This window comes from Eumetopias jubatus, unplaced genomic scaffold, assembly GCF_037043125.1.
Source record: "Eumetopias jubatus isolate StellerSeaLion01/CBP00866 unplaced genomic scaffold, mEumJub1_p1.0 scaffold_3, whole genome shotgun sequence".
Taxonomy (NCBI): domain Eukaryota; kingdom Metazoa; phylum Chordata; class Mammalia; order Carnivora; family Otariidae; genus Eumetopias; species Eumetopias jubatus.
In genome coordinates this window covers 94,158,398-94,174,005 of record NW_028274809.1, presented here as the reverse complement: position 1 = coordinate 94,174,005, position 15,608 = coordinate 94,158,398, and the positions used below count along the sequence as shown (strand labels likewise).

Sequence of the window (15,608 nt, the reverse complement as noted above, 5' to 3'; positions counted from 1 at the left end):
TTTTTAAGTAGGCTCCATGCCCAGCGTGAAGCCCAATGTGGGGCTTGAACTCACAACCCTAAGATCAAGACCTGAACTGAGATCAAGAGTTGGATGCTTCACCGACCGAACCACACAGGCACCCCCATTAGGGCAATTTTTAAAAAATCAATTGTTTTTCTGTATACTAAGTGCAAACAACTGTAAAATAAAACTTCAATACAAATCAATTTGCAATAGTGTTAAAAAACACAAAATATACAGAAATAAACTTAACAAATGATATGCTAGACCTTTACGTTGAATGCTATAAAATATGACTGAGAGCAATTTTTTAAAACCTAAATAGGGTGCCTGGGTGGCTCAGTTGGTTAAGCGACCGCCTTGGGCTCAAGTAATGATTCTGGAGTCCCTGGATCGAGTCCCACATCGGGCTCCCTGCTCGGCAGGGAGTCTGCTTCTCCCTCTGACCCTCCCCCCTCTCATGCTCTCTGTCTCATTCTCTCTCTCTCAAATAAATAAATAAAATCTTAAAAATAAGTAAATAAAACCTAAATAAATGGAAAGATATACAGTGTTTAAGAATCCAAGAACTCAATATTAAGATGCCAATTCTCTCAAAATTAATCTATACATTCAGTGTAATCCAAGCTGAGTCCAAAATGTATAGGGATATACAAAGGACCAGAGAGCCAAAATAATTTAGAAAAAGAAAAGTAAAATTGGAGACTTGCACTAACTGACTTAAGAGCTACTATAAAGCTATAGCAGTCAACACAATGTGGTATTGACATAAGGACAGGCAGATAGATCGATGTAATAGATGAGAAGAGTGCAGAAATAGTCTCACTTTTACATGATCAATTCATTTCTGATAAACGTACAAAAACAACTAAATGGGGAAAGGAAAGCTATCTCACAAATGGGACTGGCACAAGTAGATATTCATATGGGGGGAGAAAAATGAAATGTGACTTTACCTCATACCATAAACAAAACTTAATTTGAGAAGGATCATACACCTAAGCATAAAGCTGAAACTATAAGGCTCCAAGAAAAAAATATAGAAGAATATCTCTTTAACATGGTAGCCAAAAAAAAAAAAAGGACACAGAAAACAGTAAACATTTTTTAAAAAGACAAGTTAAACTTCATCAAATTACTTTATCTCATCATAAGAAAAATTAAGTGAAAAGGCAAGCCACGGAATGGTGGAAATATATGTATGACAATGCACTTACATCCAAAATAAAGAACTACTACAACTCAATAATAAAAAACAAATGATCCAATTTAAAATGGACAAAAGACTTCAATAGCCATTCTGCAAAAGATTTACAACTAGCCAATAAACATGTTTAAAGATACCAAGGGAAACGGGTGAAAGTGGTCAAAAGATTCAAACAACCAGTTGTAAGATAAGTTCTGGGGACGTAATGTACAGCATGGTGACTATAGCTAACAATACTGTGCCATGTATTTGAAAGTTGTTAAGAGAGTGGGGCGCCTGGGTGGCTCAGTCGTTAAGCGTCTGCCTTCGGCTCAGGTCATGATCCTAGGATTCTGGGATCGAGCCCCAGGCCAGGCTCCCTGCTCAGTGGGGAGCCTGCTTCTCCCTCTCCCTCTGTCTGCTGGGTCCCCCTGCTTGTGCTCTCTCACTCTCTGTCAAATGAATAAATAAAATCTTTAAAAAAAAAAAAAGAAAGAAAGAAAGCTGCTAAGAGAGTAGATCTTAAAAGTTCTCATCATAGGAAAAAATATTTGTAACTATGTGAGGTGATACACGTTAAGTAAACTTACAGTGGTAATCATTTTGCAATACATACATATGTCAAATTATTATGTTGTACTTCTTAAACTAATACAATGTTCCATGTTAATCGATCTCAGTAAGACTTGAAAGAAAAGAACAAACTAAAAGGAAATATGCTCTTTAAAATGGTAAAAATAAGTAAATAAATAAAGACACTCTACATCATTAGTTCACCAGGGAAATGCAGTATGAGAAACCACCACACACCACTAGAGTGCTAAAAAGAAAGAGACTGAAAACTGCCTGGCAAAAGATATGGCACAACAAAACTTCAGTATACTGCTAACAGAACACACTCCTACATACTCCTACGATCATTTACTCCTAGGTATTGATCCAAGAGAAATGAACACATATATCCACAAAAAGACTTTATAAGAATGCTCATTGCAGCTTTATTCAAAATAGCCAAAAACCAGAAACAATCTTAAATGAAGGGACATGCGAGAACTTTCTGGGGTGATGGAAATATTCTGCACCTTGATAGGGGTATGAGTAACACAGGTATATGCATTTGTCAAAACTTACCAAATTGAGAAAAAAACTTATCAAATTGAACACTTAAGAATTTTACATTTTACTCTATGTAATTATCACCTTAAAAATATATTGAATTATAGCTAACTTTGTTTTTTGCAGTAGTATGTATTAGCAATTCTGAAAATACTTTCTGTGCATTCTAAGACTTGCATAAAATGAGTAGATAAATTTAGTAAGATGCAGGTATCTCCCTATTGAAGACAGTTACAAATATAGATAAATACAGAAATATACATATACACAAACATATATATATATATATATATATATATATATATAGTTCCACATCAGCAATAATTATCCCATCTAGTGCCCAGATCTTGGTTTATACATACCATTTTTCACAATAGGGAAACTGGGCTGCTTGGAGAAATGGCTGATTCCAGGACAGAGAAAGTACAAAATTAGCTAGAAAAATTTCTTGTGCCTGAGAGTACTTAAAAAATAGTGGGGAAATAGCATGAGGACACAGGAAACAACTTGAAGGTATTCACACTGATCAAACTTATGATGTTCATCAAAATAAACAATGACAGAAATGGATTATAACCCAGTAAATAAAATAAAGTCCAGGATGATATAAATATATAAATGAATGCAGAATATATGTGAATAAACAAATGAACATATATATTTATATAAACATGTATATATAATAAAATCTCTTCCTAAGGATTAATGAGTATAGGAAAAATTATAGAGCTAGAAAATCATTATTGATAAAATATGATAAAACCAGTGGGCAAAAGTTTCATGAGGAACAAGATATTGATGTGATCCTAAAGTGTCTCCCCACAAATTACTTATTAATCATGAAGGGAAAAAACTAACTTTATATTAGAGAAACTAGGCGGGCACCAATTGAACTAAATGATTAAACATCACCAATACTAGGACATACTGATATCGTGCACCCCTGATAATGATGTACTGAAAAAGACAATTTGCTTCTGCAAGATTCCTACCAAAACTAGATAATCTATATATAATCATGAGGAACAATCAGACAAACACAAACTTAAGGACATTTTATAAAATAGGTAGGCTGTACTCTTCAAAAAAATCCAGGACAAGAGTAAAAAAATAAAAAGTGTTCCAAATTAAGAGAAACTTCAGAGCAACTAAATTTAATGTGATTATCAATTGGATCCTGGACTAGGAAAAAAAAATATTGGGACAGCTGACAAAATCTGAGTATGGACTAGGAATAATCTAATAGCATTATATCAATTTTAAATGTCCTGATTTTGAGAACTGTACTGTGATTATACTTTTCAAATGTCCTTTTTCTTAGGTAATAAACTAATTCGTTTAGATGTAAGGAGCCATGATGTCTCCACCTTACCTATAGTTCAGAAAAATATGCATATATACATAATTATCTATAAAGACGAAATGATAAAGCAAAGGGGGCAAAACGTAAAGAATTGGTGAATTTGGGTGAAGGTTAAATAGCAGATCCCTAAATTATCCTGCAACATTTCTATCAGTTTAAAATTTTGGCAAAACAAAGAGGTATCCACCACATCAATCAATCAGTCAATCAATCAAAAATAGGAGTTCAGGGCTGGATACAGCATTTCAACCAGAAAAATCAACCCAGTAAATTCAGGAAACTATAAAGTTTGGTATAACTGGTACATACCGTGACTTATTCAGGGTTCCAGCAAAAAATAAGATGGTATACTTAAATTGGGAAAACTACAGGAAAATTAGTAAATGGAATATTTACAAAGATATGGAAAGCTCCATTTCCATTCCAGGCCAAAACTTCAAGACAGGACTCGGTGAATAGGTCTGCATGACACGAGCTGAGACTTTTGGGTGGAGCTAAGCTGGATAATTCCAGAGGGAAGGACCTGAGATAAACACTTTCCTTCCATTCTCTAGTCTCCCGCCTGTGTTACCTGTTAGCTAAACCTAACTAGAAGCCTAAGGTCAAGGGAGTATTTGCATAGTTCATACAGGTCAGTCTCCAAGGGACAAATAGTGAAGAAGGATGGAGAGTGGATCTGGAGAAGCAAACAGAAGCTATCCAGGATGCAAGTGGACAGGGATGAGAAAGAGAGCAAGAGGGTGGGAAAGAGAACAAGAGAGAGAATGAGAATGAACACGATGTGGAATAAATATTAAGATCAGGACTTCAATATTAGGTAACATGTTGAGTTTTAATTGCCTTTGAGGTAGTTGAGGAGTGATGTCCAGCAGGAAGCCCTATTCTCAAGACTCGAGGCTTAGAGCTAGATCTTTGTTTATCCACAAGGCTGTCTAAGCAGCACAAAGAGAGTAGCAATGAAAGAGAAGAGGTGCACCAAGCTAAGAGACACTTGCCATTTTTTCACTATTCATTTACTTTTCCATCCAATTCATCTGTTTTACTCCCTATCACTCTGCTGGACGTACACTTAATAAGGATGCCATAACCAATAGATACTTTTCAGTCCTTATCTTTTTTATCCTCTTCTAAAGCATTACTTATTAAAAACTTTTCAAATATCTCTCTTTGCATTTTTTTCTAATACCACTTTTTTCTGGCTTTCCTTCCACCTCACTAGTTTTCTCTGCCTCTCTTGTGGGTCTCTGTCCTCCATTTCTGCAACCACTCCACCAGCAGTGTTGATGTTCTCTATGGCTCTCTCCTTAGCTCTCATCAGAAAACATGAAGGCAGTGGAAAACATATTTAAAGCACTGAAAGAAAAAAAAAACTGTAAATCAAGAACTCTATATCCAGCAAAAGTATCCTTCAAGAATGAAGAGAGATGAAGACATTTCACAATAAACAAAAATGAAGAGAATTCATCATTAGTAGACATGCCATACAAGAAATGCTAAAGGGTGTACCTGCAGGTTGAAATGAAATGACACTAGACAAAGGAGAAATCACAGGGAAAATTAGAAAATATTTAAGACAAATACAATACAAAACACAACGTTCCAAAATTCATGAAGTTAGCTAAAGCAGTACTTAGTGGGGAATTTGTAGCTGTAAAATGCCTATAGTAAACAAGAAAAATCTCAACTCAATACCCTAGCTTTGCACCTTAAGAAACTAGAAAAAGGAAAGCAAACTAAACCCAAAGCAAGCATATGGAAGGAAATAATGAATATTAGAGCAGATATGAAAAAAAATAGAGAATAGAAAAATAGAGAAAATCACAAAATCAAAACTTGGTTGAGATCAGCAAACATGGCAAACCTTTAGCTAAACTGACCAAGAAAGAAAGAAAGAAGAATCAAATTATTAAAATTGGAAATGAAAGAGGAGGCCATTACTATAGACCTCACAGAAATAAAAGAATTACAAGAAAAAAAAATAGGTAATTGTACACTAACAAATTAGATAAACTAAATAAAATGAAGAAATTCCTAGAAAGATGACAGAAACTGATTCAAGGGAAAAAGAACATCTGAATAAACCTAGAACAAGTAAAGAGGTTAAGTTAGTAATGTTATTTTCTTTAAAGATTTCATTTATTTATTTGAGAGAGAGAGAAAGTATGAGAGAGAGAGAGAGCATGAGGGGGGGAAGGGGCAGAGGGAGAGGGAGAAGCAGACTCCCCACTGAGCAGGGAGCCCAACTTGGGACTCGATCCCAGGACCCCAAGATCATGACCTGAGCTAAAGGTAGACACTTAACCAACTGAGCCACCCAGGCACCCTCCCCCAATGATATTTATTAAACTCAATCCAGCACCATATAAAAAGAATTACACATCATGACTTACTGAGATTTATCCCAGGAATGCAAGGTTTTTCAACACACACACAAAAAATCAATATAATACACCATATTAATAGAATAAAGGACAAAAACTACATAATCATCTCAATAGGTACAGAAAAAGTACTCAACAAGATCCAACAGCCTTTCATGATAAAAAACACTCAACAACTAGTAGAAGGGAGCTTCCTCAACCTGATAAAGAGCATCTGTGAAAAATCCACAACTAACCTTAACACACTTAATGGTGAACTGAAAGGTTTTGCTCTCACCACTTCTGTTCAGTATTGCACTGGAGATTCTAGCTAGGGCAATTAGGGAAGAAAAATAAAAGCCATCCAGACTGGAAAGGAAGAAGCACAATTATTTCAGATGATACAAATTTATATATAGAAAATCCCAAAGAATCCACAAATAAACTAATAATTAAACAGATTCAGCAAGGTTGTAGGTAACAGATAAATATATAAAAATTAATTGTATTTCAAGGGCATGTGAGTGGCACAGTTAAAGCTTCCAACTCTTGGTTTTGGCTCAGGTCTGATCTCGGAGTCATGGGATCGAGCCCTGCATTGGGGAGTTTCTCTCTCCCTTTCCCTCTATCCTTCCCCCACTCTCTCAAATAAATAAATATTTTTTAAAAACTGTATTTCAATACACTACTAATGAATAATTCATAAATGAAATTGAGGAAACAATTCCATTTACAATAGTATCAAAAAGAATGAAATACTTAGGAATAAATCCAACTGAAGAAGTGCCAGACTTGGGCACTAAACTATAAAACATTGCTGAAGAAAACTAAAGAAGACCTAAATAAATGAAGACATCCCATGTTCATTAAGGAGTGCACTTGTGATGAGCACCAGGTGATATATGGAAGTGCTGAATCACTATACTGTACACCTGAAACTAATATTATACTATAAGATAACTAACTGGAATTTAAATAAAAACTTAAAAAAAAAAAGACATCCCATGTTCATTGATTGGAAAACTCAATAATGTTAAATGGCAATAGCCCCCACATTGACCTACAGATTCAATGCAATCCCTACCAAAAATCCAGGGGCCTTTTTTTTTTTTTTTTTGCAGGAATTGACAAGCTGATCCTAAAATTCATATATAAAAGCAATGGACCCAGAATAACCAAAACAATGTGAAAAAGAGGGACAAAGTTGAAGGGCTCACACTTCCAATTTCCAAAACATTCTACACAGCTACAGTAGTCAAAACTGTGTAGTACAGTCCTATAAGGAGAGACATTTTGAACAGAGGTGCCAATACAATTAAGTGAGGAAAGAATAGTCTTTTGAACATATAACAGTGAAACAACTGGATATCCACATGCAAAAAAATTAAGTTGTACCCCTTACTTACACCCCACATAAAAATAAACTCCAACAGATCAAATACCTAAATGGAAAAGCTAAAACTACAAACCCTTAGAAGAAAATATAGTTGTAAATCTTTGTGACCTTGGACTAGGCAATAATTTCTTTTTTTTAAAGATTTTATTTATTCATTTGAGAGACAGACAGACAGAGATAGCAACAGAAAGCACGAGTGGGGAGGAGAGGGAGAAGCAGGCTCCCCGCCAAGCAGGGCTCGATCCCAGGACCCTGGGAGCATGACCTGAGCCAAAGGCAGACAGATGCTCAACCAGCTGAGCCACCCAGGTGCCTCTAGGCAATAATTTCTTAAATGTGACACCAAAACTATAAGCAACCAAAGGAAAAAATTAGATAAATTAGACTTCATCAAAATTAAAAACTTTTGTACTTCAAATATATGTCTAGTAAAGTGAAAAGACAACCCACACAATGAAAAAAATATTTATAAATATATATCTGATAAATCTCTAATATTCAGAAAATATTGAAAAATTCTTATAACTCAACTATAAAAAGAAAATATAGGGGCTTGAATCGACACATAGGATCAGAATAGATATTTCTCCAAAGACATAAAAATGGCCAATGAACACATGAAAAGACGTTCAGCATAATTAGTCATTAGAGAAGTGCAAATCAAAACCACAGAGAGATACTACTTTATCCCTACTATGATGGCTTTAATCAAAAAGATGGACAATAACAAGTATTGATGAGGATTTGGAGAAACTAGAACCCTCACGCATTTCTGGTGGGAATGATGCAACCACTGTGAAAACTAGCTCCTCAAAATGTTAAATGTGGACTTACCATATGACCCAGCAATTCCACTCCTAAGTGTATATCCAGGAGAAGTGAAAATACGCTCAGGTAAAAACTTATACAAAAATGTTCAGAGCACTAGAGGGTGTTATGCTAAGCGAAATAAGTCAACCAGAGAAAAACAATTATCATGATTTCACTCATGTAGAATTTAAGAAACAAAACAGAGGATCATAGGGGAAGGGAGGGAAAAATAAAATAAGCCAAAATCAGAGAGGAAGACAAACCATAAGAGCCTCTTAACTATAGAAAACAAACTGAGGGTTGCTGGAGGGGATACGTGTGGGGGGATGAGGTAACTGGATGGTGGGCGTTAAGGAGGGCACTTGATGTAATGAGCACTAGATGTTATACACAACTGATGAATCACTGAACTCTACCCCTGAAACTAATAACACACTATATGTTAATTTAAAACAATGTTCTGGGGCGCCTGGGTGGCTCAGTTGGTTAAGCGACTGCCTTCGGCTCAGGTCATGATCCTGGAGTCCCGGGATCGAGTCCCACATCGGGCTCCCTGCTCGGCAGGGAGTCTGCCTCTCCCTCTGACCCTCTTCCCTCTCGTGCTCTCTATCGCTCTCATTCTCTCTCTCTCAAATAAATAAATAAATCTTTAAAAAAAATAAAATAAAATAAAATAAAAAAATGTTCTGAGTAACATTATCATAATAGCCAGAGGGTAGAAACAACCCAAGTGTCCATCATCTGATAAGCGGATAAACAAAATGTGGTACATCTATACAATGGACTATTATCCCACCTAAAAAGGAAAGAAGTACTGATTTAGACTACAACATGGATGGACCTTGAAAACAGTACACTAAACAAAAGATAGGACACATGACATAATTCCATTTACATGAAATGTCCAGAATAGGCAATTCCATAGACAGAGAGGATAAATTAGTTTACACTAGGAAGGGGGAAGGAGGAAATGCAGAATGCCTGCTAATGGGTATGGAATTAACTTTGCAGTGATAAAAATGTTCTGGAATAAGATGGTGGGAATGATTACACAAATTCATAAATACACTAAAACTCACTGCATTATATACTTCTAAAGGCTAAATTTTAAGTTATGTGAATTACGTTTCTTTTCTTTTAAGATTTTATTTATTTATTTGAGAGAGAGAGAGATAGAGCATGAGCATGGGGAGGGGCAGAGAGAGCGAGGGAGAGGCTGATTCTATCCGCTGAGCAGGGAGCCTGATTGGGGACTCGATCCCAGGACCCTGGAATCACAACCTGAGCCGAAGGCAGATGCGCAACCGACTGAGTCACGCAGGTGCCCTGTGAATTACATTTCAAAAAGGGAGACAGGGATCTCCTCCATCCCCAATTCCTAATCTTCTTTTCCACAGGCAAATAATGTTGTTTCTTGAGTACCATTCCTGAAATAGAGTGTATATACAAATGTATTATTTGTGTGTCTATAGGTCCCTTGTTAAAAACAGAAATATGAGCATAGCAGATACATTGTCCTAGGTTTTTTCTCCTTACAATATAACTTCAACATCATTCCTCTCTATAATATAACTTAGTGATTATTCCATTTCAACATATGTTAAGTATTCCTCAATCCTCTTTATTTTTTAGATATGCTATAATTTAGTTTGCTAGTCTTTTGCCACTACAAATAATGTTGCAATTAATTTCCTTGTATATATTTCCATTACATGTGTATTAGTGGAACACATTTCTAGAAGTAAAATTTCTGGTTGAAAATGTGTTTTTCTTATTTTATTTTGATAGACTGCCATTATTAATTTAATGTCTCTCTTTCTTACTAGATTATGAGTTCCCTGAGGACAGGGCCCATTTCTGTTTGGTTGGCCAGGGTAATCTAGATTCTAACACATTGCTTGACATACTGCTTTATATATTTGTAGATGGACAAGCCTGTGTGCTTTGTTGTACAAAGTGTCAAATGGAGATTTGAAGCAACATCATTAAAAAAAAAAAAAAAGACAACTATTCAGTTTATAGAGATAAGAATTCTTTGGGGATTGGTTTTTGTTTGTTTGTCTTTACTTTTCATCCAGTTGTTTGTTATTTTTTTCCTTTTCAACTCCAGTATGTTTTCAAAAATTATGGGATCAGGGGTGCCTGGCTGGCTCAGTCCGTGGAGTGTGCAATGCTTGATCTCAGGGCCATTAGTTTGAGCCCCACATTGAGTGTAGAGATTACTTAAAAATAAAATCTTTAAAAAAAAAAAATTATGGGAGGGGCACCTAGGTGGCTCAGTCAGTTAAGGGTCTGCCTTCAGCCCAGATCATGATCCCCAAGTCCTGGGAACAAGCCCCGCATTGGGCTCCCCGCTCAGCGGGGAGTCTGCCTCTCCTCTCTCTGCTCCTCCCCACTGCTCATTCTCTATCTCTCTTTCTCTGTCAAATAAATAAATAAAATAAAATTATGGGATGAATTGCAATGTGTCATTCTAAGAAATATAGAATCCTTAATTTCATCTGAAGATATCAACATGTTTTATTAAATAAATTCTTGCTTCTTATATATATATATGTTTCAGTTATTCAAAAAAGGAAGGATGGGGGGTTGATTTGCAACTTTAAGAAACCCAATAGCGACACCTGCTGGAGAAAATGTCAGAATATGTTTTGAATCCATTAAATCAAACATTTTAGATCAGTTTGTTTCTATTAACTGGAAGGAATTTGTTATTTTATCATAGGAGTGCTTGTAATAAGTAAATATAATTATATTTACAGAAGATTCTTTCATGCTCTGTAAAGTTACAGTTAAAAAATTTTTTTTCAGGATCAAGTCATTTTGGGAACTGATTACCCCTTTCCACTAGGGGAGCTGGAACCTGGGAAATTGATAGAGTCCATAGAAGAATTTGATGCAGAAACAAAGGTACATGCTTTTTACTTCATGGTCTTCCTGAGTTTTCCTGCTCTAATTCTTTGGTTTCAGAGAACTTTGATATGCGACAACAAAGAACAAGGGAAACATTATGCTTAATATTCCTAGAATTGTTACTAGAAATAGTGGAACTACTAAAGGGCAAAGGAAGATGTGGTGTATATATATATATATATATATATATATATATATATATATATATATATACACACAATGGAATATTACTCAGCCATAAAAAAGAATGAAATCTTGCCATTTGCAACGATGCAGTTGGAGCTAGAGCATATAATGCTAAGTGAAATAAGTCGGTCAGAGAAAAACAAATACTATGTGATTTCACAATGTGAAATTTAAGAAACAAAACAAAGGGAAAAAAGGAGACAAACCACAAAACACACTCTTAACTATAGAGAACAAACAGATGGTTCCCAGAAGGGAGGTAGGTGGGGGGGAGGGGTGAAACAGGTGATGGGGATTAAGAGTACATTTATCTTGAGAGCACTCAGTGGAACTAGTGAATCACTACATTGTACACCTGGAACTAACTTTATGTTAACTACACTGGAATTAAATTTTTTAAATTATTTTTTTAAAAAGCTGAAAGTCAACCTAATACAACTAAATTCATAAAGCCAAGAACAAAAACTGTAAAGAAGCATATCATAATCATATATTTATGCTTGTATGTTTGAACAAGAAAAATGTGTTTTTCCTTTAACATTTCTGTAACAAATCTACCAATCTCAAAAATTATAATGATCCTGGTTATTCGGATACTGAGACTAAAGTTTTGATTAACAAGGACTCAAAGAACCAGAACTCTCAAGTAACTGGATTTTTTTCTTTTGGCATTTGATTTTTAGGGTGGATAAATGATACTAAAATGTACTATAATCCTGCCACTGCCTATTCTGCCTCTTCGGCTTATGAACCAAGATGAGTTCAAAATGAGAATCTGTCCTCAGATCCCCCTCCTTTGTCATCCCCCTCCCATCCCACCCCTACCCCACAACAAAACAAGTTCTTCCTATGGGATTCATTGCCAATCACAACCGTAGTCAAGCTCGGCCAAAGATGAAGACATAGGAACATATAAACTCTTAAGAAATCTTACAAATTCTCAGTCATGGGGCGCCTGGGTGGCTCAACCAGTTAAGCGTCTGCCTTCTGCTCAGGTTGTGACCCAAGGATCCTGAGATTGAGCTCCCGTCATCGGGCTCCCTATTCATCAGGGAGTCTGCTTCTCCCTCTCCCTCTGCTTCTCCTCCCATTCATGCTTTCTCATTCTCTCTCTCAAATAAATAAGCTTTAAAAAAAAGTCTCAGTCATAATCCTTTTGCATAATTCCTGGCTTTCTTCTAAACTAGAATCCAAGTTCCCTTAGCCAAAATTAAACTTAAACCAAATTACCCTAAGTATCCTGATTAAACCTTTAACAGAATAATAATAATAATTACTATTATTATTTTTGCCTCTAGTTATTTATTGTATGTGCTTATAACTTTTAAGGTCAAAGTTTTAAAAAAAATCTTACATGAAAATGTTATACTCACAAATTCATGACATTCTGTACAAGGTTACTATAAAATTGTTTATAATAAAAGACTGAAAACAATCCAGTTTTCAGAGAGAAATAGTTAAATAAATAATATATCCGTACAATGGAATGTATGTAGCCATAAAAAAATTAAAAATCAATTTCCAAAGTATCTTAAGTTTACAAAGCAAGGTACAAAACAACGCATACAGTGTACTTCCATTTGTGTATAATACACTATCCATTTGTGAAAAATGCCCATATACCTATATAAGCAAATACTTATATATGCATAAAATATTCTGGGAAAACAGACAAGAAACTGACAACTCTGGGAAGAAAAAGTACTGGTTGGGTGGCAGTAGTGAAAGGAGGCATCCATTTTATACCCTTTGAATTTTGAGCCACATAAAGGTAAATTTCACTAAAAAATTTTTAGACACAATAAACCCATTTGATGACCACAACAACACTGGGAGGTGGACAGGCAGATGCATTCCACCATGTAGATGCAGAGGAGAAAAACAAGATTTGGGTGCTGGGTGATTTGCCAAAGGCAATATTAACTGTTAGATTATATAGCACATGGACCCAACCCGAAATCTGACATGCCAAAATGTATCTTCTTCAAACGACAGTTGGTACTAATCTATTTTTAAAAGTAAAGCAAACGGTTTTCTCAGAGCAACAATAGTCTCTTCTAAATCCTCCTTTAAGACAGGTATGGCCCAAGTGTGTATCAGGGAAGAACCCTGAGTAAGAGGTCCCTGCCTCAAATTCCCCACTGTCCAAGGCTGTGTAAGAACCCTGAAGTGATCAAAATATATAGAGACACATTAATATCCAGAGATGTTACACAACCCCATACATGTTTCCTTCTACTCTCAGCTACATGGTGCCCTTTGCAAGCTGGACATATATCAAGTAAGTTACCCCCTTAACTCACAGGATTTTTTTTTAAGATTTTATTCATTTATTTGAGAGAGAGAGAGAGAGAAAGGGAGGAAGGGAGCATGCACACATGAGCCCGGGAGGGGCAGAGGGAGCTGCAGACTCCCCACTGCACAGGGAGCCTGATGCAGGGCTCCAGGATCATGACCTGAGCTGAAGGCGCATGCTCAACCGACTGAGCCACCCAGGTACCCCAGCTCACAGGAGTTCTTGCTGTGGGGTTGACCTAGTCTATAACTGGGAAGAAAGTGAGGAAAAATTTGGCAGTCCTTTTTTTCATCTGAAATCTATAAATTTACATATTTGTACCATATTCTGAGGTGCTTCATCTATCACTTCTCTTGTGCCAAAAGAGCTTACCTTTTATTCATGGCCATGTGAAGGGACAACACATATGTCTAAAAACTGGAGGATGTCTAGATGACTTCTGGGTACTATCTCCAGCTCACCTGTTCAACAGACCTAACCTGTACCTTTTCTTTATGAAGTTGACCTTTGAACAACACAAGAGTTAGGGGCGTTGACCCCTACATCAAAATCCACATATAACCTTTGGCTTCCCAAAAACTTAACTACTAATAGCCTGCTGTTGACCAAAAGCCTTACCAATAACATAAATGATTAACACATATTTTGTATCTTACTTGTATTATACACTGTATTCTTACAATATCTAACTTTTTACAATTTTTTTTACTTCTAGGCTACACAGTTTGTGAGTTTTTTCAAATTGTCACAAATCTCCAAAGAATTTTCCAATATATTTACTGAAAAAACTCCTCATGTATGTGGACTTCCACAGTTCAAACTCCTGTTGTTCAAGGTCAACTGTATTTGTCTCTAAATAGTCCTTGAAACCCACTAGAGGGTCCTATATAGGTTTCGAAAGAAGGGCATTTTTTCCTAAGAGGGCTTTCCCCCTTATAATTCTCCTTTCTTCCCATGACCAAGTTTCAAACTTAGATTTTAAATAGTGGGGCAGACAGGGGTCAAGAAATACATCGTTTAACCTGCTAATATTTTTCTCTCACATTGGGAAATTCATCTTTTAAAAACCTGATAAAGGGGCGCCTGGGTGGCTCAGTCATTAGGTGTCTGCCTTCAGCTCAGGTCATGATCCCAGGGTCCTGGGATCGAGCCCTGCATCGGGCTCCCTGCTCAGTGGGAAGCCTGTTCTCCCTCTCCTACTCCCCCTGCTTGTGTTCCTCTCTCGCTGTGTCTCTCTCTATCAAACCAATAAAATCTTAAAAAAAAAAAAAAACCTGATAAGGACACTCAGTAAAGTATTTTGAAATAACCATTAAATAATACTTTAAATAGAACCTTTCTTTTCTGTTGCAGGATAAACTCAAAGCTGGCAATGCCCTAGCATTTTTGGGCCTCGAAAGAAAACAATTTGAATGACTGGATTTACTACAAAGGCAAACATTCAAGAAGTTATCTTATTTTTGTTTTTAAATATGTATCACACATGCATTACTAAAATCTTATTTGGAATTATTTTACCCAGAAATAGAATATCCACAAATGTTCTAAATTATTCATAACAAAAATGACTCACAGAATATGTTTTCATTCTGAAAAACAGCACATTGTTTTATGCACGAATCAAAAATAATTTTCCCAACACTTTTTAAATTAATGTCAGAAATAAAAAGCAAAATGTCATTAATGATTTACATGTAGAAAGACCAACCACCAGACTCATCCTGGAGGGCTGAGGTAGGTTCCCCACTTGGAGCAAGTCTATGTGAATAGGGCCCAAATAACCCGTTTTTATCCACTTTTAACACCCTCCATTAGTCCACAACTGGGCCGGGAATGCTTTACAATCCAAAAAATAAGTGATACATATATTGCATCATCTCTAGAGGGCTTACAGTCCAATTAAAGAGGCAAGACACATGTTCATGGAATAATTATTAAGCAATACAATCGGAAGCACAGAAGTTTCAGTAAGAAAAACT

At 36.0% G+C, this 15,608-nt stretch overlaps 1 protein-coding gene across 2 annotated transcripts in view; it reads left to right on the top strand.

Moving 5' to 3' along the window:
* The window catches only part of ACMSD (aminocarboxymuconate semialdehyde decarboxylase), a 70,414-nt gene extending 55,369 nt beyond the window's left edge, over window positions 1-15,045 (top strand). For both annotated transcript variants that reach the window (XM_028101258.2, XM_028101259.2), the window contains 2 exons: window positions 11,046-11,144; window positions 14,983-15,045. In XM_028101258.2, the coding sequence (XP_027957059.1) occupies window positions 11,046-11,144; window positions 14,983-15,045 (162 nt within the window). The remainder of the gene's footprint in view (window positions 1-11,045; window positions 11,145-14,982) is intronic.
* The last annotated feature ends 563 nt before the right edge of the window (window positions 15,046-15,608 follow it).